At 41.0% G+C, this 23442-nt stretch overlaps 1 protein-coding gene across 2 annotated transcripts in view; it reads right to left on the bottom strand.

Annotated features, from left to right (window-relative positions):
* Positions 1 to 990: 990 nt before the first annotated feature.
* tyw1 (tRNA-yW synthesizing protein 1 homolog (S. cerevisiae)) overlaps positions 991 to 23442 on the bottom strand; it is a 45100-nt gene continuing 22648 nt past the window's right edge. For both annotated transcript variants that reach the window (XM_078929662.1, XM_011482222.4), the window contains exons 12-16: positions 22098 to 22275; positions 21484 to 21619; positions 14036 to 14146; positions 2314 to 2481; positions 991 to 1545 (exon numbers count right to left, since the gene is read on the bottom strand). In XM_078929662.1, the coding sequence (XP_078785788.1) occupies positions 1324 to 1545; positions 2314 to 2481; positions 14036 to 14146; positions 21484 to 21619; positions 22098 to 22275 (815 nt within the window). In that variant the 3' untranslated portion in view covers positions 991 to 1323. The remainder of the gene's footprint in view (positions 1546 to 2313; positions 2482 to 14035; positions 14147 to 21483; positions 21620 to 22097; positions 22276 to 23442) is intronic.

Raw genomic sequence — 23442 nt, 5'->3', positions numbered from 1 at the left:
CTGACTGTTAGGAGGGAAGGGGAGGAGCAAAAAGTGCTCAAGAATCCACAGGTCCTTCTAGTTGAACTGCACATTTACATGGAGAGACCGTCCATGTTTCACATCCGACATCCTTTCACTAAACTTTCCCGGTTCTGTCCCAAACTCAGGAAAACTCTATCTATTAACAGACTTTTGAGTTTTTCGGAACTTGAGATTTTAACAGTCTGAATCAAAAGTCCAAACATTTAGGGAGCCAGAGGTATTTAATAATCATCCCCGTCTACAACACAAGGTGTTGCCATGGCAACTCTGCGACGTTAAACCTTTCTTGAAGGCAACAAGGCATAGAAAGAAAACAAACCAAAAAAAAAGACAATTTCAAAGGACTTTTCAAGGGCAACTTACTGCGTTTTTGACATGTGAGAACATCACAAACTTGATTTTTCAGCGGTGAAGCAGACGTTTCCTTTTGTAAATATTAAAGGAAAATGTGACTGAAACTCATTCCGCTGAACCTTCAGCACAACGTACCTGCAGAGAAACACGTGGAGGTCAGAGCGGAGAAGAACTTGTGATGAAGAACTCCTGCAGTTCCAGGACGTTGATGCGGTGGATCCAGACGACCTGCAGAAACCTTCAACAAGCGATAAAGACCCTGCATGAAGGGGGATTTTAGAGTTCATTTGAAGACAAATAGAGATCCACAAAAGAGAGGAGAGATTTAGCAGGTGGAATCTGAGAGGATCCAAGCCTTTTCTTCTGTTCTCCAGCGTTCCTACCTAAAAATCCCAGTAAGAAAGGACTCCGGATGTCCGGCGCCGCGAGTCTGAGCTTCAAACGGAGGCTAAACTTTGATCCTGAAGGAGTTCGGGTAGAAACTGAGCAGTAAAAACAGCTTTTCACATGTTAGCAGCTTCTTTTTTAATGGAAAAGGAACAGAAAACCGTTGAAAGTAAATCCGTTATTAGGAATGTAAATATTTGTTTTATAAAAAAATACAGTAAAATATTTTATTCAAATGTATTTATTTTAAGAGGAGAAAAACATTTTTAAAAATCTTCATTTTTTCTCTCGCAGCTTAAATCCAAAAAACAAATGAGATTTATAACAGAAACTTCAGACAAACGTTCAGATTTTTTAGAAACCAAGAGACAGAAATCCTTTTATTGAAACAAATCGACCTCAGGACACATGCAGAGATGGACTTCCAGAGCTCCACTTTCTCGACTGTTCTGTTCGAGATCTCGGCTAAATCAAAAAGCCCCAAAAAACGAGCACAACACGAAAAAAAGAAACCATAAAAACCAAAACGGATGTCACAGTTTCAACGCTTTTGCCTCGTCAGCACCCAGAGATGTCTTTGGTTTTGTTGCGTCTCTGGAATCGCGTGTCGGCGGGGTCAAACCCTTGTTCACGCGCTCCAAACAGAGCCCAGCTGGGGGTTTTGGCCATGTAGTCCAGGGCTGAGAACGTCTGCCGGCCCCCGCTGTCCTGCTGAGCCTGGACCAGGTCCTGGAAACGCTCGTAGTCGATCCAGGTCCACCAATCCCCGTCCAGCTTAAACTAAAACCAGAACAGCAAAGTTTAACCTCAAAAACCGGCTTTCCCGCTAAAGCACGACTTTAAAGGCATTTCTACTCTGATCAATGGAAGCGGTTGTTCTTGGTTCCACCAGCTCCATGTGGGTTTGGCCGTTTTCCACCATGACTGTTGAACCCGTGACAGTTCCAGAAGTCATTGAGCTTTGATGTTGGATTGTTTGCCGACTGATCTGCACCAGAGTCTGGTGAATTGTGCTCTGGAGCATCTCTGCCAGCCGGTCTCGGCATTTGGATGCTTTATGACAATTGGGCTTTCATTTTTGGAAAGTTAATTGAAGACACAGCTTGAAGTTGTAAGTTTCAGGCGCTCTGACTGGAACCCAAACGTAGGTGGAAACGTTCTGTAGGACTATGAGGACAGTAAAATCCAGAGGTGATGTTCCGGATCAAGTTCACCACATTTGACCCCATTTCAAACACAAAAGGAAAAGAAGCTTCTTTTAACACTTCAATTAAGAGAAACCGTTCTGACTATAATCTGTGCAGTTGCCGTGGCAACATTAATTGAGGCAGGACTTCAGATAACATTTCTTGTCAAACCCTTTTGGGACAAATTCACAGCAGACGAGCATGTGTTCAGGATCTTTGAGTCCATCCATCCATTAGAGCATGAAGGTCACCAACCAAAACTTAAGGTCAGTTTTGCAGCAGATTTTCACTAAACTCAAATTCTTCCAAGTCTCATTTTTGTCACTTTGGACGCCGAGACGGCCCTTGGTGCGGCTCTTACCTTTTCGTGAGCGATGAGTAAGCAGTTTGAGTGCTCGTGCTCGCAGGCGACCTCATACTCGGGCAGCATGGCGGCCAGCTGCTGGACGAAGGCGACCACCTCCTGGTGCCAGGGGACGTTTGCCATGGTCAGAGTACTGGCGGAGCTTTCCCCGCAGTACGTCACGCCCTGTCAAAGAACAACTTCAACTGTCAGTCACAGGGGCGGAGCTTCACGGTTAAACGACAACAAAGACTCAAAACCCTGCCTGTCATCAGAATGTAGTTTCATAATTCAATTCAATTTTATTTATATAGCCCAAATTCACAACAGTCGTCTTGATGGGCTAAGTAATAATCTAGACAAAAAAAGATGTAAGAATGTGTTTCTGAGAATTCCGGTTAGGTTCAGGTCATAGAACAGCTCTGAAAAGTCTTCAGGACAAACAGCAGGAGAGCCTCCATGCTACTTTACTTCCACACACCTGGAGGGAAGTGTGGACGAAAACTCAAGGTGAATTTTAATTTGTTTTACAGACACGGAAAGATTCAACGGCATTGTGAACATGAAGGTTCCAGGGGTCGATGTCTACATGTTGAGTCATGGATTCTGGACGTTTGCCGTATCTTGCGGAGTATAAATTGTGTTTTTTTTTCATAGATTGGCCAGGGGTGTGACTTATACTCAGGAGCAACATCTTTGTAATTTTTTAAAACATAAATAGGCTCGGATATTCGTTATCTTCTCACCAACAACTGGTTGTTTCCCACTAACAAACCCTAGAGGGCGCTGTAGGTGCATGTATCAGTATTTGCTTCTGACAGCAACACAGAAGAAGAAGCGCCCTCTAAAACAAACATGGAGGAGAATCTGATGGTTTTTCTCCAGAACATTATGATGTTTTTCTTATATGTATCTTGACAAAAATACTTTTTTCCCTCCTTGGACTTATGTAGGAAAGCAAGTCATGAAACTGTCCGACAGAAGAACAGCTAAGTACGGTCATTGAGATGCAGCTGCTGCTGTATAGAAGGTGATGATCGCCGTAAGAAAAAGACTGAATGATCTCATGACCCCAGAGATGGAGACGTGATTTTTGATGCTTTCGGAGAGCTCTTCAAAATAATCAAATGTCATCTGTCAACATTGTTCATGTCTTCCGTGCAGTATAAACAAGATATACAGTCAAAGGCTCCATGTCGCGATGAGGCTAAAAGCTTCAGACAGTATTTTCTCTGTAGGCAGTGGGCGCGTCTAGTCTATGAAGACATTTTTGGACAAGCATTGAGCATTAAACTTGACGCGCATCATAAAAAGGCAGCGGATGTGAGTTTGACGCATGAATTATGTTTGGTGTGAACACAGCATTACTACGGGCTTGGCAAATTTGTTCATAAATGATGGACTTTACTCTTAAAGGTGCAACTTATACTCTTGGAGCGACTTATATGTTTTTTTCTTCTTTTTTGTGCCTTTTTGGGCTCCTGCGACTTATACTTTGGAAAATATGGTGGTCGCTGAACTGAAGGAAAGGATCGTGTGTGAAGGAGTTTAGTTACTTTAAACAGCAGAGCCAAATAAATGGTAGATTGGAAAAAGTTGAGCATCATCTGCATAAAATATGATATTCTTTTAATGTGAATGATCTGACTGAGAGGCAGCATGTACAGATAAAAATCAAAGCTTTTGCTTTTGACAAAAATGGAAATGGAAAGAACAATCTAACTTATATTTAATCCACAAAAAAACGTTGTAGAACTAGACATCTACATGGTCCCATTTGCAAAAAGACTAAATTATTGATGTAGTACACAGATGACACGCTGATATAAATAATCTTGATACTTAAAGATGATTTTCTTTACACCTTTTCATGAACCAGTCGTCCACTTTGTTTACACCAGAACTCCTTACTCCTCTGTTTCTGATCCCTGCTAGTCATTAACATTTCTTATGATAATTTCAAAGCCTGGAACGTCAGCTTGGGCTCTACCTGTACGAAGAACCAAACGGACTAAACTACACGACTGCAAACCGAGACGTATGAAAACAAAAGAGAGAAACTCAAAAGAAACTTTGACTCTATGGGTTATTTTGTAAAGAAAAAAAAGTAATTTGATCTCTACAGAAGAGTACAATCATAACATAAGTATTTTTGTTATTTTTTTAAATTATTTTTGATTTTTGGCGGATTGTGGATTCTGAGTAAACATCTAAACAGCACAGTGGGAAAGGATGAAGCCTTGAAGATCGCAGGCTTGGCTGAAGGCCCACTGAATGAAGATCAACTTTCTGGGAATACCAATAAATCAAGAAGGTTGAGGAGAACGCAGATCTTTCCGACGTGGGGGGGGGGCACTAATGTTCTGCATCACCTCAGGAAGTGAGTGGGAGAGATGTGGCGCAGAACGAGCCCTCCACCTGCCTGAAGAATCCATTTTCTTTCTCTCCGACGGAAACGTTGATCATTTGAGCTCCACCTGTGTGTGTTTCTGCACATATGTACACACAAAAACACACACACACCCCGTTCCCTCTTGTAATCCGGTTCCTGTGTGAGTGGCGAGGTCTGCTGGACGCTAAGCAGGACGGATTGCGTGGCCGCGACCATTAATCAAACGTGGGGTTTCAGTGAGGGGAGGGTGCTGAAGTGCAGGCGCTCCATGTGTCGCATCATAAAGGATGAACTAAGAACTAATGGGTTCACTACAAAGGCTTTGCCTCCGGTAATGGTGGAAAAGTGAAACGCAGCACAATTCATCCTCCTAACGGTTCGTCCCCCCATCTTGATGAAACAGCGGATGACAGGAAAAGGAGGAATCTCACTTTTATTTTACTTCATAAAGATTCAAGACTTAAGTTTAGTCAAATTTCTCCTTTTTGATGTTAGTTTTTCCAAAGTATCTAAAAATGCACCTTTTAAAATATTTGTTAAATTGTCATTTCTGATATTTGATCAACTCTGAGGACTTACTTTTGCCCAGAAGCTCTTTACTGCCAAACAACTTCCTTTCAGACACCATGGACAGCAGGTCCCTCTCAAACTGTCACTCTTGTTGAAGTAAATTGTTCATTTAGAGCAGGGTTGCCCAAATCCAGACCTCGAGGGTCGGTGTCCTACAGGTTCTCCAACCATCCTGCCATTGGAGCTCCTTATTGGCTGAAATCAGCTGATCCAGGTCATCGGTAGCAGATAAGGCAGGGTATCTGGAAAAGCTAGCAGGAGGCCGGCTCTTGAGGCCTGGATTTGGACGCCCCTGATACAGAGTACATAATAGTAAACGTAGCACTTTTCTACTTTGCTCAAAGTGCTTTACAGTCCAATTCACACACTGATGCCAAACACTGGCGCCAACCTATAACCACCAGGAGCACCCTGGGGTTCATGTTTCCAAGGACACCTCGACACAGAGGCAGGCAAGGCGGGAACAGAACCTGGTATTGTTTGTGAAGTATTGTTTTTATATTTTTTCAACTCAATTATCATTTATGGTTTCTTTAAACACTAACCCTAACCCTTGTTCGTACCGGGTTGGAACCCCTTAGGCCTTCAGAACCGCCTTAATCCTCGGTGGCATGGATTCATCACGGTTCTGGAAACATTCATCAGGGACTTTGGTCCATTTTGACGCGCCAGCATTAAACAGTTGCTGCAGATTTTTCAGCTAAACGTCCATGATGCAAATCTTTATCATAGAGTATTTTTCATCTTTTCCTGCTCCTTCAATAACAGTTAAAGAGGAAATACAGTATTTACCTGAGTTGTTTGATAATTATTCTGCTTTTTTTATGATTTTTCCTTTTATTTTGCAAGATTATTTGTTATCCTGTAATATTCTGCATTTTGTTGTTACTTTGATGTTTCTTTTCAAATGTTCTAGTCTTTTCTGCTTCAACTTTTGCTGAAGCATTTTTACAGTCTGATTTACCAGCTTTTATTCTTTTACACATTTATTGTACTTTTGTAAAGTAATTGTTAAGATTCAATCCTGAATGTAAATTGTTATAAATTAATAAATAAAAATTATAATTAAAAATAAGGACAATAATTAATTAATAATTAATTTTTTTTCAAGTATCCTAAAATCTTGGCTGTTTTTCTTTGCTTCTTCCAAGTTTTTCAGCTGTTTTGGTAAAATTGTTTTGCTTATTTAGGTTTAATTTGACAATTCTTTACATCTAAAAATGTTTTCTTCTTTCAACTTAATACAATATTATTTATCTGGATGTTCATATTAAAATAGTTTCTAGCTACCAACATTACATTGTTTTATACTAGATCTGCATTTATTTTTAATAACAGTGTTTTTTTCAGGATTAATTGTTCACATTTTTTCAAGATTTCTTCACTTTCTGCCATCAAACAAAGGTGAAAATGTTCAGTTTTTTTTTTTGAGGGGGTTCCATCCTGATGACATCAGATCCAGGAATGGGCTGCAGGGCCGGGTCATTTGGACCCCTGGTTCTGTGATGAAGCAGCTTTATCTCAGTGTCACCGGTCTTCTGCACTAATTGCCGGTTTCCTGACGCTCGGGTCGATATCTCGTTTGTGGTCCAGAGGCAGGAGAAGCTTATCGGGTCAGTAACAGATTCACACAGAGGAAGGAAGGAGGGAAGCAGGGAGTCAAATGCAGGAGGAAGAAAGAGGAGATAAAGGTAAAAAAAGAAATAGGAGCGGTTTGAAAGCCAGTCCCAGCAGTGACCCTCAGTCTGTTCCACAGACGGATGTGATAATGAACGCTCTGCTTCACAGTTCTGTTCAGTTCTCTGCTGCTTCTGAACTTTTCAGGACTTTTTATCATTGAATTACGGATCTGTAGCACAAAAAAACACTTTTACAAAAGCATCTAAATAAAGCAGGGGAATTGGGCGGGGTTTAACGATTGATCCACCCCCTCACCAGGAGCTCTGCAGCAGCTGTCCTGTTAGTGTTGGAGCTCATTCTGCTGAGGATCAATACCCAAATCTGAAGAAAAGCAACTTTGAAACGACGGCCCGGCCTCCCCGGAGTCGATCCTCAATACATCAACAACACGGAGCAATGACTTTTATCTTTTTTAAATGTGCAGCAGACCTAAAGGAGCAGCACAAAACGAAGCATTTGGTTTTTGTTTGAGTTGCATCACCAGATTTAGTTTTTAAAGTCGTCTTAATCATAAAGGGATGCAGCCTTTGTTTGGAAATTTTCCTTCACAAAAAATAATAAATACATTTCCGAGGATTCCGGGTGAATTTCCATGAGGAAAAAACTAAATAAACCGCGCCTACGTGGGTATGAGAACGCTTATACATGTACAACAAGAATACAACAGGAAGTACCCACTGGCTCCAAGAAACCAAAATCCCATTGCTTTCTATAGACACTGAAATACTTCAAGATGCCATAGGATTGTTTTAGCATATTTAAGTTAACCATTTATTGCGATTTTCCCGATCTTTTCGCGATATGCATATTGCACAGCTTGATATTGCGATAACGTTAAATTTGTGATTTATTATGCAGACCTAATTTGGATTAAGGAAAAGCGAAGATTTGCCAACTATTTGCTGGACTGATAAACAACCTGTTTAAATGCAGCCGGTTATTTCGTTTCTTGAGTTGATGGACACAACAGCTGATGACATAATTAGCCTCAGTTACTGCACCAGACTATGTTGGAGTGAACTGGTCACTGATGTCAGTCTGGTCACTGATGGCGCCCATTAAAGGTCAGGAAGAAGGCACAAAATTCAGGCAGCAAACCAGGAAAAGTCTCTTAAACATTTCATTGTGTTTTGCATACTTGAATGACAGTAAATGTGTTTCTGTACAGGATCTGAATCCTGATATTGATGGCTGGATGAAGTTTCATGAGAAAGGAGCTTAACTAAGTTAACTGCTTCAGATGTAAATTATTCAGTCTGTATAAAATTGAATTAACCCATTTTTTTAAGTGAAATGCATTTTATTTGAGATCCATTGGCCATTGTGAATGAATGTGTAATAATAAATTATTAGGCTGCCGTGTTGGTTGAGGCATTTTTTCCAACTTTTGCTTTTATGTTACTGGTCTGGCCCACTAGGGATCAGACGGGTTGAATGTGGCCCCAGAACCACAATGAGTTCGACACCATTGTCTTAGACAGCTAATGGATAGGCTCCAGCAACCCCATGACCTCAAATAGGAGTGGATTTAAAAAAGGACAGAGGATCATTAAGGATTTCAGAGCAAACTATATCCATATTTATGATTAAGTAAAAAAGTAAATTAGGTAAGTAAATTAAAATTATGATTAAGTAAAAAAGAAAGCACAGAGGTTTATGGCAGCAGTGAGAGTCTGATCGCACAATAAAGGCGTGACACAAAACAACGCCTGTGGCACACTAAAGACAGATTTTTTTTAAGAAAAATGAATCATTTTTACAGCTCATTTTCCAGTCAATTGGAATTCATTGGAATCAGTGATTCAAAGAAATTTAAAGCAGAAGTTAAACCTCAGGTGTTTGAAGGTTAAGCAACAGCTCCAATGAAGCTGAATGAAGCGGGGGGGAGGGAGGGGGGGGGTTACCTCCGGTCCGCCTCAGCAGCTATGAAAACACTGAATACGACTGGAGGAACCTTTTCAACAATAACAAAACTATCCTCTGTTCCTCTAAAGCTTTTTTTGCCGTCTCTCATAAACAAGACAGAAACGAAAAGCTCCTGCCAACCTGCACCACCGCTGGGGTCTTCAACGAGGGTCTTCAAAAAAAGACGGGCGAAATGATGGCGGGAGGTCGATCCCATCAGTGTGGGAGTGTGCTGGAGAGTAAACCTCTGTTGTAAAATGAGCCCCACACAAAAAGGTGTGTGTGTGTGGTGGGGCCCTCTAGATCTGCTTAACATCAGCAGCCTTCCTGGACAGGTCGGCGCTTCCCGTCGTCACAGATGTTACATCAACATACAGACGCGTCTTTCCCGTCTCATCAGGAGCATCTCCAGACCAGCCCCGCTTCCGCTCTGCCGCGTAACGTACGGCAGCAGGAAAGCTCGCCAAGCGGGTCAAGTGTTACCACGGCAAACAGGATGAGGCTTTCCAGGTGAAGGTTGAACTATAGTGATCCCCCAGAGTAGTTTTGTTAGTCGTCTTTTTACTGAAACTCTCTCGTTCTTCTGACAATGAAGAAATATAAACCCCCCCACATAAATGCGATCATTTACAGTGACTCCTGGTTTACCTGCTGGTTAATTATCTGATGTGTCCAAAAACAAAAACAAAGTCGTAATGGCATCACTTCCCAACTTCCTGTGACTTCCAAAACCTCTATCAGTTGGTTCTTCGTTAACACAGCGGTGCTGACAGCCAGTGTTAGCTTTGCTGATGTGGGGCCGCATTTCTACTCCAGTAATAGGAAACGGGGGTTGCCACGGATACGCCACGCAACCCTGCGCACGTCAATAGAGTGTGCACGGCATTTATCCTCACTTCAGGATACACTTGCGACACGTCAATGGTATGTACCATTTTCATGGTCGCATGAGCTTCAAGTGAACTGAAGGACACGCCCGCTCTCCCCTGAACATGCAGCCGCTCCTCTCTGAGACCCTCCATGGACCGGACAACCCTAAAACCAGTCAACCCCTGTAGCTTTGAGTCAAGCTTTTTTTCTTGGACTGATGAAAAACTCGTGTTACCAATCTGGGGTTTGCTGGTTAGTTTGTTGGCGTATTATGTTCGTTTTACAGCTCAAGAAAACCACACCAGGGTTCGCTTGCAAGTAAACCACGGCTCCTCTTTCAGGTGGAGCAGGCTTTACCAGAGTTCTGGAGAACTTTGGTACTAAACGGAGGAGGCCATCTGAGAAAACAAACTCTGATGTGAACCTAAGCGAAAACTTTTTTCAGTAGCGTGAAATGAAGATGATGAACTGATGAAGATGAAGCTCTTCGCATTTAAAACCATCTCTGATTGGTGGTTAGAGAAAACAAACCGAAGCTATCCCAGCTGTTATGCAGCAGAGAACATTTCCACCTGGACCTCCTGGGTTTAAAACGGCTGCAGGTCTGCCTGTGATGGAAGGAGGCGGCAGCAGAGGCGATGGTCGTCAGGCGCCATTCGCCCTGCAGCTGCTCCAGTCAATCGACCGAACCCAGCAGCCTGATGAAGCAGTCAGAACCAGGAGACACAGATCTGCTGATGTTGCACCTTTTATTAAACAATAAAGTTAATGTTGCTTTATCTCATGGAGAACGAGGAGCAGCCACTTTTATTTACTGATTCACTTTTTACAGGCAATAAAAGGATGGTGACTTTTTAAAGACGAATATATGAGGTCATCTCTGTCAGACGTGAAACAGTGGAGGGAAAGCCCGTCTTGGGCATTTACTTTAGTCAAGCATTGATAAATCTCTAGAATTATAGAATTGAAGTTTCAAGTTTTCCAAAAAAAACTGAAAGAGCACAGAACTCTGACAGATTATTCTACTGTAAATATTGACCCAAGAATGTGTTTGTTATGGCTCCAATTTTTAACAATTTAGCTCCTTTTTCTGTTTAATTTTTCAATTACATTTACAGAACATTCAAACAATCCACATAAAACGATTATTGTGCAGGCCTAGTGCCCATAGAAATGCCCATGTGCATTTTTCATGAAATATTAGTTATGTCGCAGCTCATTCTCCTACCTGTAAGTAAGACAACTCGATTGCCATCCCATTTCATGACGTCAACCTAGCGTCAGCAGCGTGTCTGCGTTTCGCCCACGAAACCAAACACGAACTTTTGCAGAGATGGATGTGTGTGTTGTGGAGCTTTGCACTCTTGACCCAGCATGTCACCGCTAGCTTCACGGAGAAAGTGGGTCTGTGTGTGTTAGCCTGGGGGCGGGGTTGGCAGCACAAACTCTTCCTGGAAGGGGCGGTTCCCCACTTTGTGATGTCACAACGTGAGAACACGCTCCTTTTCGTGGGTTGGGAGGGGCTGGTGCTCAGAATACAGGTTTTTAGAGATATAATTAGAGATGCGTGAACGGATCAAAATACCACTTTGGGGTTGTTTACGTAAGAAATGATTATAATACACTTGACAGCTAAAAAAGTTGATATTGCAGGATATAGGCCCTTTACCATCTAATTTAGTATTTGGTTGATATAAATGTTTCTTTACATATCTTTAAGCATTTTGTTTTTGGGAAAAAACAAACCTTTCGTTTTTCTGATCCTCACGTTAATCAGCTGTTCTCTCTGTGTTGAATGTTGCATGTTAGGCTGGTGGAGGTGGTCATCCATAACTCCACCTGCAAACCTTTTAGTCCAGCACGTTTCAGGCTGGCGGTTCTGGCTGCTTTCGGGTGGTGGTTTAATGCGACCGCTAGCAGACTGCTGCTAAAAGAGGCAAACCCAGCAGGACTAAAAACTTTGAACGACGGAGAAGATGAGAGTGGAGGGTTCCCCGTGGAGAGCATCGGCGCTGAAACCTAAGCAGTCAAGTTCCCCTGATAGGAGATGAGCTCTGGATTATGAATCAGACAGTTTTTTCTTGCGGAGCTTTAAAAAGGAACCACATGAATACCAACTCTGTCTAAGCCAGGTACTTAAAAATGTCAGTTTTTTAATAAAAGAAAAGAAAAAGATTCCGGTTCCTTGAGCTGAAATGTACAAAACAAGCCCCTCAAACTAGAAGTTGAGGTTAATCTTTAATTTTCCTTTTAGCTGAAATGTTAAGCCTTTTAAGAGCCGCAGATCCAACATGTTCCCTCACCTTCTTCTGCTTCGCCGTCTGAGCTCATAACTCGCGTGATGTGATTCACTGAATAATGAAAGTCGGGCACATTTGTCACTATGACAACCGCAGCTCAGACTGCTACTGGGTGCCACCTCACACACTATTAATACCAAGTCCTCCAAACGACGAGAATAAGGTCAGCGTGGTGCACGGCCGGCCCCTGGAGGGACTCATTCCCGTCTCTTCGGAGTCTTGAACGCTGGAACTGGAATTAATCAAGACAGAAGGAGTGAAGAGTGCCGGACCGAGCCGCTGTCGTGGAACTGAAGAGCGGCAGAGTGTGGAATGATGCTGAACCTTCCCAGATTTTCATTGTTAAAGTTTAGCTGACAGCAGTTCCAGTAGATCGATGACAAGAAGACGGTAAATGAAGACGCAGAAACACCTCAGTAGAAATGGAACAACTAGGAAAAAAATTACAGTCCTTTCATCTGAACCGACAACAACAAAAAAACATTTTTTACAAACTGAATTTCTTCAATTTTAGTGGAAAAAATCAACTTTAGACGAACATTTTACAGACCGGTGTAGGTACAATGTGTGTTCGGCCTGCCAGATCGCTACAGGGGGCTTGCCGACTAGTGACGATGACATCACACTACGGTAACACCACTTAGGACACTATGCTAACTACTTTTTTTTTTAAACAGGAACAAAGGAAATTGCTACAAAATGGCGGACAGACTTTATAGTGCTCTATAGGGCTGCACGATATGAGGAAAACTCACGATATGCGTTAATAGAGATCAATACTGCAATGATAATTTGACTTGCGATAAATGAACAAATAACAAAAACAACAAAAACATCTCCATTTCACTGCAAAAGTTTAAGTTAAATAAGAGTCAAAATATTCTCCAAATGACCCGCTTTTAATTAGGAGGGCAACATCTAACATGAAAGCTCTGTCTGATTGGTCAAATGCATACAGGGATTTATTCAATTCATTAAATAGTTCAAGTTGCCATAAGATTGTTTTAGCACATTTAAGGTTTACCATTTATTGCGATTTTCGCCTACTTTTTTGGATATGGATATTGCACAGCTTGAAATCGCGATAACGATAAATACGATAACGATAGCAATTCACATCACCCAGTGAAGGCCCTTGGGCAAGCCCCTTAACACTGCTGCCTCCCGAGTGCGGTTCGTCTGCAGCTCACCGCTCCCCCAGGGGATGGGTCAAATGGGGAGAGCAACTTTCGCACACCTAGGTGTGTGAAAGCTGTTGGTACTTTACTTTTACTTTACTTCATTTTGTTGAGATCAATCTTCTTCCCCATAAAAGTGTGGGTTGCATTCTTTTGCATAGTTTGGCGAGATTAGCTGACTTGTTAGCATCTTCTTTATGGTTATCAGAAAAAAGTTGCACTAGTCTACTAGATTCCTGCTATGTTCCACGAAGCTAAATATGCATCGATGTGTTACGGTAGTGCAGATAGTCAGTCTATTATTGTTATCTATTCCCATATTAGGATTTTCTTTCAACATGAAATGTCCTTTCTTGTTCCCATATTTTCTAAAATAAGTTTCTCCCAATCGGGCGACTTATTTACAATTTCTTTCTTCTTCTTTATGCATTTTTTGGCTGCTATGACTTGTGGCCTTTGAGCTTTTTATCGTCAGAAAAATCTGGTAATGGTAATTTTATTTTGGGTTGTTGGCCGTTTTGAGGATAATCTGTATTTGCTGCACAGGACTGGTAAAACAAAACCTCATGGTTTATGCAATTAAAGGACCGAGCACTCGCGTGTGTTTTGATAATCTTAATTTAGAAAAAGGGGAGTCTTATCCAGACAAGCTACATTTTTTAAAGTGCTCGCCTCTTACATAAAATCATTAGCATAAATACTTATGGATTCATAAAGGAAATCTGAACAAACTGCGGTTCGAGGCAGACGGTTGCCTGATAGAAGAACCCCGCTTGAGATGATTAAACTTCCAGAGATCAAAAGGGGCCTTAAATCCGAGAAAACAGATAAAAGGCGACTCTTACCTTCACCTCTATGAAGTCAGGCTGCCCCAGAGCAATGAGCTCGGCGTACGCCTGCATCTCCTCCACGTTCCAGGCCTTCACCAGTGTCAGGCGGTACACCGTCCTCTGCCTCTGTGTGGACAAACGGGGATTAAAACCAGGAGCGAGGCGGAAAATGCAATAAGAAAAAGAGGGGATTTTTTAACAAAGAAAATGATGGTGGATGCAAAAAACTATAGGATTTTTAAGATAAATTGAGAGAAAGATGAAAATTATAAGTCAGAATATATATTTCTGACTCTAAAAGAACACAAATTCTCTAAATGCAGGAAAATAAAGTTACTGGCGTTTATGTCGTTAATTAAATTCACTCTCTGGATCCTTTGAACTGTAATCAAATACTTAGAAATACAAGTTATAAACTTTAGAAAAGAAATTGTAAATGAACCTTTTCCCAGGCTGGTGAGTTTGTGTAAAGATTTTTACTCTAAAAAAAAAAAAACAAGTGTTTCCTTTATGCATCACGGGCTACAAAGCTGGGGGGAAAAAACTTTGGTTTTAGCCGATAAGTAAATTTGTGTTTAACTTAGTTGAAAATTTTACTTAAAATCAGAAAAAAATTCTTTTAATTATGAAGTTTTTCATTTTTTTCCAATTTTGTCTTTCTTTTTAAAAAAGAATTTAAATTTGGAAATAAAGAAATTATGTACATATGTTTTTTCATTTGTCCTTGAACATCCACGTCACTGACTGAACCTGTGTAGGAAACTGCACTCATGGTCACCTTCCAAAATGTAAATTTGACTCTTTTTAACTCTTTATTCCTTCATGAGCTTTAGGTTTGGAGTTTTCAGGGTTTATGCGGATTATCAATCAATGAAAACAATAATAATTGATAAAAGGCTTCAGTCTGCTCAGATAATCGGCTTGGGTTCCAGCCAGTAAACGTAATCTGTTTACCTGAAGCTCACAGGATTCACCTTGGCTCTCCTCGATTTGACAGACTTTCATTACAGCAGGCAGAAACCATAAATGAGTGACTAAAATACTGTCACAAACAGACAGGAAGCAGGTTGATCTGAACTGAGATGACAAACAGCCTGTAGATCGCAGTTAGAGGTGAGTGAAGCTTCTCTGAAGCCCTGAGAAGAGTCTTTCACTGGGGCTCTTTGGAATTGAAAAAGAAATGCTGATGACTTTAAAGTATGAATAAGTTTGAGGTTTTGGATTAATTTACTTTTAGTTGGAGTTTTGTCATTTATGTTTACCTTTAACATGTCAAATAACAGAGCAGAATGATGATCAAATGCAAAAATTGGATTCTGCAACAATGTTGCTTAAATTTGATAGTAAAGGGAGTAAAATTTTAATTTTTGCTTTGTTGCATTTTTATTTTGACACAGAGTGCATTTTATTTTGAAAGGATTTTGTATGTGCTGCTGTCAAAATGAAAATAAGTTAAAACAGTCAAATAATGTGTCATCTCATTACAGTCATTACTGTTTTGCAGATTTCTTTTAGAGCATACTGTGTTCTGCATACTGATTGGCTGTTGACCTTGTCAATCAATCTCCTCGGTGCCCGCGTCTCCTTCATACAACGCGTTCAGTTTGCCAAATCGACATAAATCTTTGATCGTGATCAGATCTTTTTTTATTCTATAATCCTGGACTCAAGGCAAGGTGAGACGTTGTGGTTCTCGCTGGGCTTTGGTCTGTGAGAAACTGGACCAAATGGTTCTTTCAGTGTTAAAGGGTCTGTATCGTGTGTTATAATGTTCATTCCTCACAAAAACAACAACCCCAAAGTGGTATTTTCATCCATTCACAAATTTCTGGGCAGTCCTCTAAAATTCTGGGCTCTTAGCACCAGCTCCTCCCGATCCACGAAAACGAGTGGGTTCTCACATTGTGATGTCATAAAGTGAGGAACCGCCCCTTCCAGGAAAGGTCCGACTGCCAGCTCCACCCCCCAGGCTAACACACACCCACTATCTCCATGGAGTTAGCGGACATCGGCCTTCCTTGTCTATGCACAATCTGCTCATCCATCTTTGCAAAAGTTCGGATGTTGTTTGTTTTTGTGGGCGAAACGCAAACACGCCGCCGAGACTGGCTCTGGGATTTAAAAAAAAAAACGTTTTTTTTTGCACTGATGTTGCGCTTTGGTTATTTATTTATTGGGTTTTTATTTGGTGAATATGAATTTTTGAAATAATTAGAACTCCAAACGCAATTTCGTTGTTTTAATGACAATGACAAATAAATGAATCATAAATCTAGGATGACATCATGAAATGGGCGGCACCCACGAGTAGCAAAAGGCGAGGCTTCAGAGATCTGAGTCGTCTTATTCATAATATATGGATATAGTTTACTCTAACAGGCTTAGAATAGCATCACATAGGCCCTTTTGCAGAACATTGATGCAGTCTATTGATGCTCTGTCGTCTCCATGGTTGGTCTGCTGGTGTCTCGTTCTTCTCATCTTCTAAACCTTTTTAGTCAAAGCAGGTTTTTGTAAAAGTATCAAATACTTGAGTAAAGATTCATTTATTTGTAGAACCTGGATTAAAATTCTACAGGAGGAAAACCTGACCTTGGGACCTTGAGGCAAGATGGTATTGGAATCCAACCAAATCGACCCATGTCATTATAAAATCCTATCAAAATGAAATGGATCTATAATCGATACTGGAAAATACCATTTGGGTTATTTTACTGTAACATAAAAAGCGAGACAGCAGTGAATCGGATCGCTTAAAATGAACCAATATGGACACTGAGACGCATCGTCAACCACAAATTACGATATGAATCGAAACGTTCAAACGAATCCTTACACCTCTAGAATGGAGTCTAACAAAAGATGTAGGCGATGTAGATTCAGATCTGTGTCTCCGTGGAAAACTGATATGACGGCGGAAAGAAGAGCAACCAAGGAGGAGAAAGAAAGGAGACGAGAGGAAGAGAAATTCTGCCTTTTCTTCACGTTTCTCCTGTTTTCAACTCGAAGGTTTCCTGTTTCTTTCAGCTTTTGTGTATGTGTGTGTGTGGGGGGGGGTTATTGGCCAGTAGCAGCGTGGAGGGGGGGTTGTAGGTATTTCAAGCCAACTCTAAATCTGACACAGAGCAGCGACTCCATCAACTGCCAGGAACGTTGGGTGGGGGAAAGCTGTCCAACGCGGAGCAGGAAGGGGGCAGGTGACACGTCGATGCGGCTACGGAGGTTTTGAGACAAAAGACATGAAAACGTTGGAAACGTTGAAGCAGAGAGGTTTAAAATGTGTCAAAAAGAATATATGATATTATATGAGTCAGAGATTTGATTTAAATAAAATCTGTTTGTTTTTTTAATTGTAGTTTAATGATGGAGCTGTAGCATAATGTCTGCTATTTTTCATTGATTTGACTCAATTAAATTTAAATAAATCTCTATAAAAATACCAGAAGGGGAAATGAAGAAATGGAAGACTTCCCAAACCCGGCAGAAAAATCAAAAACTCCAAAGATTGAAAAAATTCATTAAAAAAACGAGCACAGAACAGATCAACTGCAAAGAAATAAATGTGATGAAGTTTTGGAGGCACCAAAATGTAGAAAAGATCCATTAATACAAACTGAAGTTACTGCTGAAGCCGCTTCTTAAAGACCTACTTTGATGAAAACTGGGTTTCTAACATGTCCTCGTGGCATTTTCCTGATGATGGAGGACAAATTTGAAGAAAACTGCATCAAAACTGCATTTCTAAGGATTTGTTTATCCAAATTGTTGTGAATCAGGAGCAGATGAAAACATGCACTTTGAAAAAGATCGTAGAAAATACACTGTGGGGGCCGAAAGCTCCCTGCTTCAAGTTCTAAGCAACGGGGAAGGGACGGAGGGTGGTATTGCTGCTTCACACCAATGGCCCCGCCCACAACTCAGAGGTGAACTTCGAATGAACTCCTGCCGCTCTGCAGAAACTATGTCCTATGCAGGGCTCGACATAGCCATTTGTCCGCTGGCCCGGTCCTGTTTTTCGAGCAGTGCGGACCACAAGACTTTACTTTTCACTTGTCCGCTCGGGTAACTAAAATATCTAACGGTTTATACATTCTTCACCTTTTTCAATAAAGTAAATTTTGCGAAAACGTGTAGATTTACCTCGTATTTATAATTTAGATTTTCTGCTAGTCCTGTGTTCAGACTTCAAGGGTTTCTATGGGAAACCTTTGATCACTTCTCCTCCTCTCCCACCTGCGCGCGCTGCTTTCACTGCCGAGCACCACGCGGCACGCGCTCACTACTTTTTTTTTTCAAACTTTATTGAATGTAACAATTCAATACAAAACAATGTTAAACAGCAACAACGAAGGCACAAGCCAGTGGGTTATTATTACATTTGATTATAAATCCGACACCGTCACTGAAGAGAGACTGAAGCATGTCAGAGATGTGGAAGACATGGCAGGAATAGAAAGGAATATGTTAGATGGAGTAGTGGGTATAATTAGTAGTATGGACAGCAAGATATTTAATGAATGCATTGAAGATGAAACTGTATCCACTAAGCTTTAAGCTGAATGTCAAAGAATCAAAGGCAACTCCAAATACCTGAATCTCAGACTCAAATGCAGTAGAATGTTAAACTACTTAATTTTGTTTTTCTGTACAACACTGTAAGCAGTAAGTATTTCTAGTTAGCTGAATGATCTCAGTTAGACCTGCACAATATGAGGAAAACTCGCGATATGCGATATCAGAGATTAAAATTGCGATAACGATATAATTTGCGGTGTATAAACAAACAGCAAAATAACCAAATAACCATTCCCAGTTTAAAAATTATACTCCAAATGACCCACGTTGACATAGGTTACAAACATCTAACATAACAGGGCTCCATCTGATTGGTCAACAATGTGAAGGCGTCCATCCGATTGGTCAAATGCATTAAGGGATTTATTTGATTCGTTAAATGGTTCAAGCTGCCATTAGATTGTTTTAACACATTTAAGGTTTATGATTTATTGCGATATTTGCCGTTAGAAGCAGCATGAAAACTTCTGAACTAGTGTTACCTACTACACTGCAGTGCTCTCTTCAAAACATCTGAAACAGACTAGAGCAGATTTAAGTTTGATATGGTCTATTTTCAGTCATTGAAAAGTGTAGAAATAAGTCATGTCACCAGAATGCACCAAATTGCACCATATTAAAAGTTTCCGGGGGGGCATGCCCCCGGACCCCCCTAAAGTTGCAAGCACCTGCGGAGCGGCGGGTCCCGCTATGCGCGGTGTCGGGCCAGTAACTTTCAGGGAGGGCCAGTAAGTTTCAAAAACTACTGGCCCTGTGGGCCAGTGCAAATTTCTGGGCTATGTCAACCCCTGCTATGTCACGTCCAAGTTCCTTCCCCACTCACTCTACAGTGTGTTCACCATTTTCTAGTGTTGTCTGAATCTACAATTCCAAAATCTACTGCCCTAGAAATTTCCCAGAAGTCTGCGAAAAAACCAGTGTGCATCAATACACACTAGATTGGAAAATATAGACCACAATGCATTGCGTCTGAACAATTTGTACCAAAAATTAAATGTATTTTTTTAATAAACCATCAAAGTTTTTATCTTCAGAGGACAGTAGACTCATGAAAAAAAATGCTCATATTAATTAGATTTTAACTTCGTGAATTCGCTGACGTCATATTATTAAAAATTAAGTAGTGAGCGTGGTGTACGAATTGCTTTTAAAATTCAGGCCCCTACATAGTAGCACTATATAGTTTTTTTAGTCGTTAGGGGTTAGGGTGGGAATAAACATCAAATCGACGACTAACAAACAAAACCTCCCATCTGCACATGTTTAGAGTTTTTACATTAAATGTGAGGATGACTCAACATTTTAGGTGAATCTGCAAAAAAACATCCTGCCCTTTTTTTTTAATGACATAAAGGTCACAAAACCAAAACTTCCTTTCAGCAATGGAATATTAAAAAACAGTTTTCTAGTTTCCTGAACAAAGGATTTTTTTCAAAAAGAAGGTTTTTTATTTTGACCGTAGAAATGGTGCTTTTATTTTATAAAGAGGTTAAAAGAGTTTTTGGTTATTTCTGGTCATTTGTGATAATAAAAAAAAAGGAATCAAGGAACACTTAGAGGATGAATAAATTACTAAAACTAGAAATACAGAAATGTCAGATTAGCTTTAGAGAAGAAAGCTTTAGGTTTTGTTGGGGAAACGTCATCAATAATAGTTCTCATGTTGGAGAATTCAGAGCGGGAAATATTCAGGATCCTGTGTGCAAACAGATGAAGACAACAACAGCTATGAGGATCATTTCTGTGATGACTTTGTAATCAGCATGTGGAAATCCAGAATTTTCCTATCACATAATTAGTTGTTCCCTTCATTAGCGACTCCGCGGCAGAAAACGATCTAATCACTTTGGCGTCTGAAAGAACGAATGCTGAGCAATTAAAGAAGCGTGATTGGACCCGCAGCTTTTTCATGGGCAACATTATCACTGCTGTGGAGAGCACTGTGATGAACGGATCTCTGTGGGTTTAGCTGCTTTTATTTACTGTTAAGTTTTTCTCTTCTTCCACAAAAACAATGGAATGTTGGTACTAAATATAACATCTGAGACTTAAGGCAGTGTCGCACAGCCACTACGTAGTGCACAGATAAAAAACCGGTCAATATGTGTGGAAAAAGTGACCATGTTGTGGTCTGTACTTGAAATTTTCTCAGATGTTAAGTTTTTATGACATTTTGTTGAAGGTGACGTCACGCCTGACATTCACCTGATTGGCCATCAAGGTCGTGTCACACAGTCGCTGCGTACATTTTGTGCATATTGCATGCAGAAAAAATTGGTCATACGTGAAAATATGTGGAAAAACTGAGAAAAGTTACGGCTCTTTACGTGAAATTTTCACACAAACCGTAGAAGTACGAAGAAACCAGGCAGAGAAGACGTAAATATGCATAGAACACGAGCCGTGGGTGATTATTGCGCTTTTTTTATTCCCTTTATGAGTGATTCGTGCGTCAATAACGTAGTTTGAACGTGATCCGTGCGATATAAAAGTTATACATCAGTGGTATTTGCATGAAACGTCGTTTAGATATCTGTGAAACGGTCGTGGAAAGCCATATATTTGATTATGCAGCTTATAAAACAAAAAAAAAATCCCACACAATTGCGTATGATTTTCGTAATAATTGTATATAAACGACGTAAAATACGCATAAACTCCGTAATTCTCAACCAAAGATTTAGAACAGCACAGAGCCATCAGCTGACATCTGCGCCCATCGAGGATTGACAAACGCAAAAAAACAAAACGTATGAATGCCGTCTATCGCACACGTATCATGAAAGACGTGGGCAGTGCACAAAATGTGCGTAGTGGGGGTGAGACACGGCCTTTAAAAAGGAGTAAAAGGCGTGAAGACGATGATGACCTCCCCGAGCTCGGCTTACCTTCTCCCCCAGGGCCTTCAGGCTGTCCAGGAAGCGAGGCCAGAAGTCTTTGAAGAGCGGCCGGTCGATCTTCTTCAGGCTGTCTTTGGTGCTAGCGTCAACGCTGACGTACAGCTGAGTGACGGGTTCCAGGCTCCTGAAGACGGAGAAAAGTTACAGCACTCAACATGACCCGTCAGTGGTGGTGAGACCAGCCATGTTGTTCGGCCTACAGACAATATATGTATCTACCGTTGTTTATATAATATGGATGGAATTACGGAACAAAACAAAACTTGTTAGCTTTATTAGCAATTTTTATTCGTTAAAGGTGTTATTTGGCAGCCTTGCATTGGTTTCGTCCACCTTTAGATTTTGGATGATTCAGGTTTTAGTGTTTAATTTATTCAATTAGAGTCTTTTTACCAGTTTTTTTCCCCCTTTTTTTTTTTTAAAGCTGACTCATCATCTTTCAATTTGACTCAGCAGAGAGAAAAACAACTCGAGAAATCTACTTTTTTCTTCCCACTTTGTAGTCACCTTTAACCGGTTCCTTTAAATAAAGGGAAACATTCAAATTTCACACGTCATGCCATTATTTATGCGTAAGTATGTGGACAGGACGCATCGCTGACCTTATTTCCTCTGGAAACTGCGCATTAGTGACCAGGAAACTGGAGATGCGACGGCTGTGGAGGAGCCGGATGAAGGCGTTGATTTCCGGATACATGATTGGCTCTCCCACCAGCGACAGCGCGCAGTGCTTGACTGCCAAACCTTCTTCATAGCGCTCAGGCTTCACTCCAGGGACGCCTGGAAGACAGGTCACGAGCAGAGAGGAAGTCAGAATGAGTTTTGATCAATGCTTCCAACACAAACCATCTGCTCTTGGGATCTTCAGGGAGTCTACTCTGCAGCAGTTCACTCAGAGGGAAGTCAGACATCATCGTTCTGCGAGTCTAAATCTCAGTTCTTGGTCCTGCCACATGATGTTCCCTGTTCAAAGTTCAGCCAAGCAGAAAAACAAACTGCTGCCGGACTTTTTAATGCGGCAAACTGGATCCTCTGAATTTCAGGATGGAGGCGGAGTTTAACGTGTTCGTCAATCAACGGCGGTTTGATTCACAGCTGATCCCACCCGGGACAAACGAGCTCCTCTACCTGCTTTTTCTGCATCTCAGTGTCACGGAAACCGACGGCAGCGACATAAATTCCTGTGACAGACGAAGGCTTTCGCCACGCAGGACTAATCCGTCTTTCGTTTTATTTCCCTCTCTACACAGCATAAATTTGGGAAAAGATATCGCTTCAAGTATCTCAGGGACTCGGGGCAAAGCTAAGCTTTGATACTGACTTGCTGGGTCTGCTCCACCCCCTTCTTCATGTAGTGAGTCTGAAGACGGAAAATACCAGAGTCCAAAGTCTGGTACTCTTAGAAGAGAACCAAAGACGGGCCAAACTGCACCGAAAAATCCTCCAAATGTTGCTCACTTGCGCTCCCCTAAAGACGCTCCTCTCTACGACTCAGAAATCCAAAAAAATACCCGTACGGCTGGACGAGGGAGAACCTTTACCAACAAGCTCCAACCTTTGCTATTAAGGAACCTTTTTTCTTTGAGGTCGCCGATAAAATAATGAGCCATGAAACCAGCAGTTTACAGATACGAGGAGTTCATGCTGACTGGTCCTGGTTCTGAACTGGAACTTTAGTTTGACAAAAAGAACCAATAAGCCAAAATAAAAAAGCCTTTGGACGACAAATGTGTTATAAAGCAGAACTTGTTTAGGTCACACGGCTTATATTGAAATTGGCCTAAGGGTTTCTTTCACCTTTGGGAACCTATAGGTTTGTGTTTTCAGTTAAGGACTAAGAAAACAGTAGAAGTGATAACTGTTTAACCCTCTGACTTACACCATTGATTTAAAAATGTTGTTTTGACAACATTCCTCTAAAGCTCTGAAGGGAAATCTATTCTGAGG

This window comes from Oryzias latipes, chromosome 13 (assembly GCF_053564925.1).
Source record: "Oryzias latipes strain Hd-rR chromosome 13, Olatipes_Hd-rR_3.1".
In the NCBI taxonomy this organism is placed as follows: Eukaryota; Metazoa; Chordata; class Actinopteri; order Beloniformes; family Adrianichthyidae; genus Oryzias; species Oryzias latipes.
Note: the sequence above shows the minus strand (reverse complement) of the source record. Positions and strands in the feature narration are given on the sequence as shown.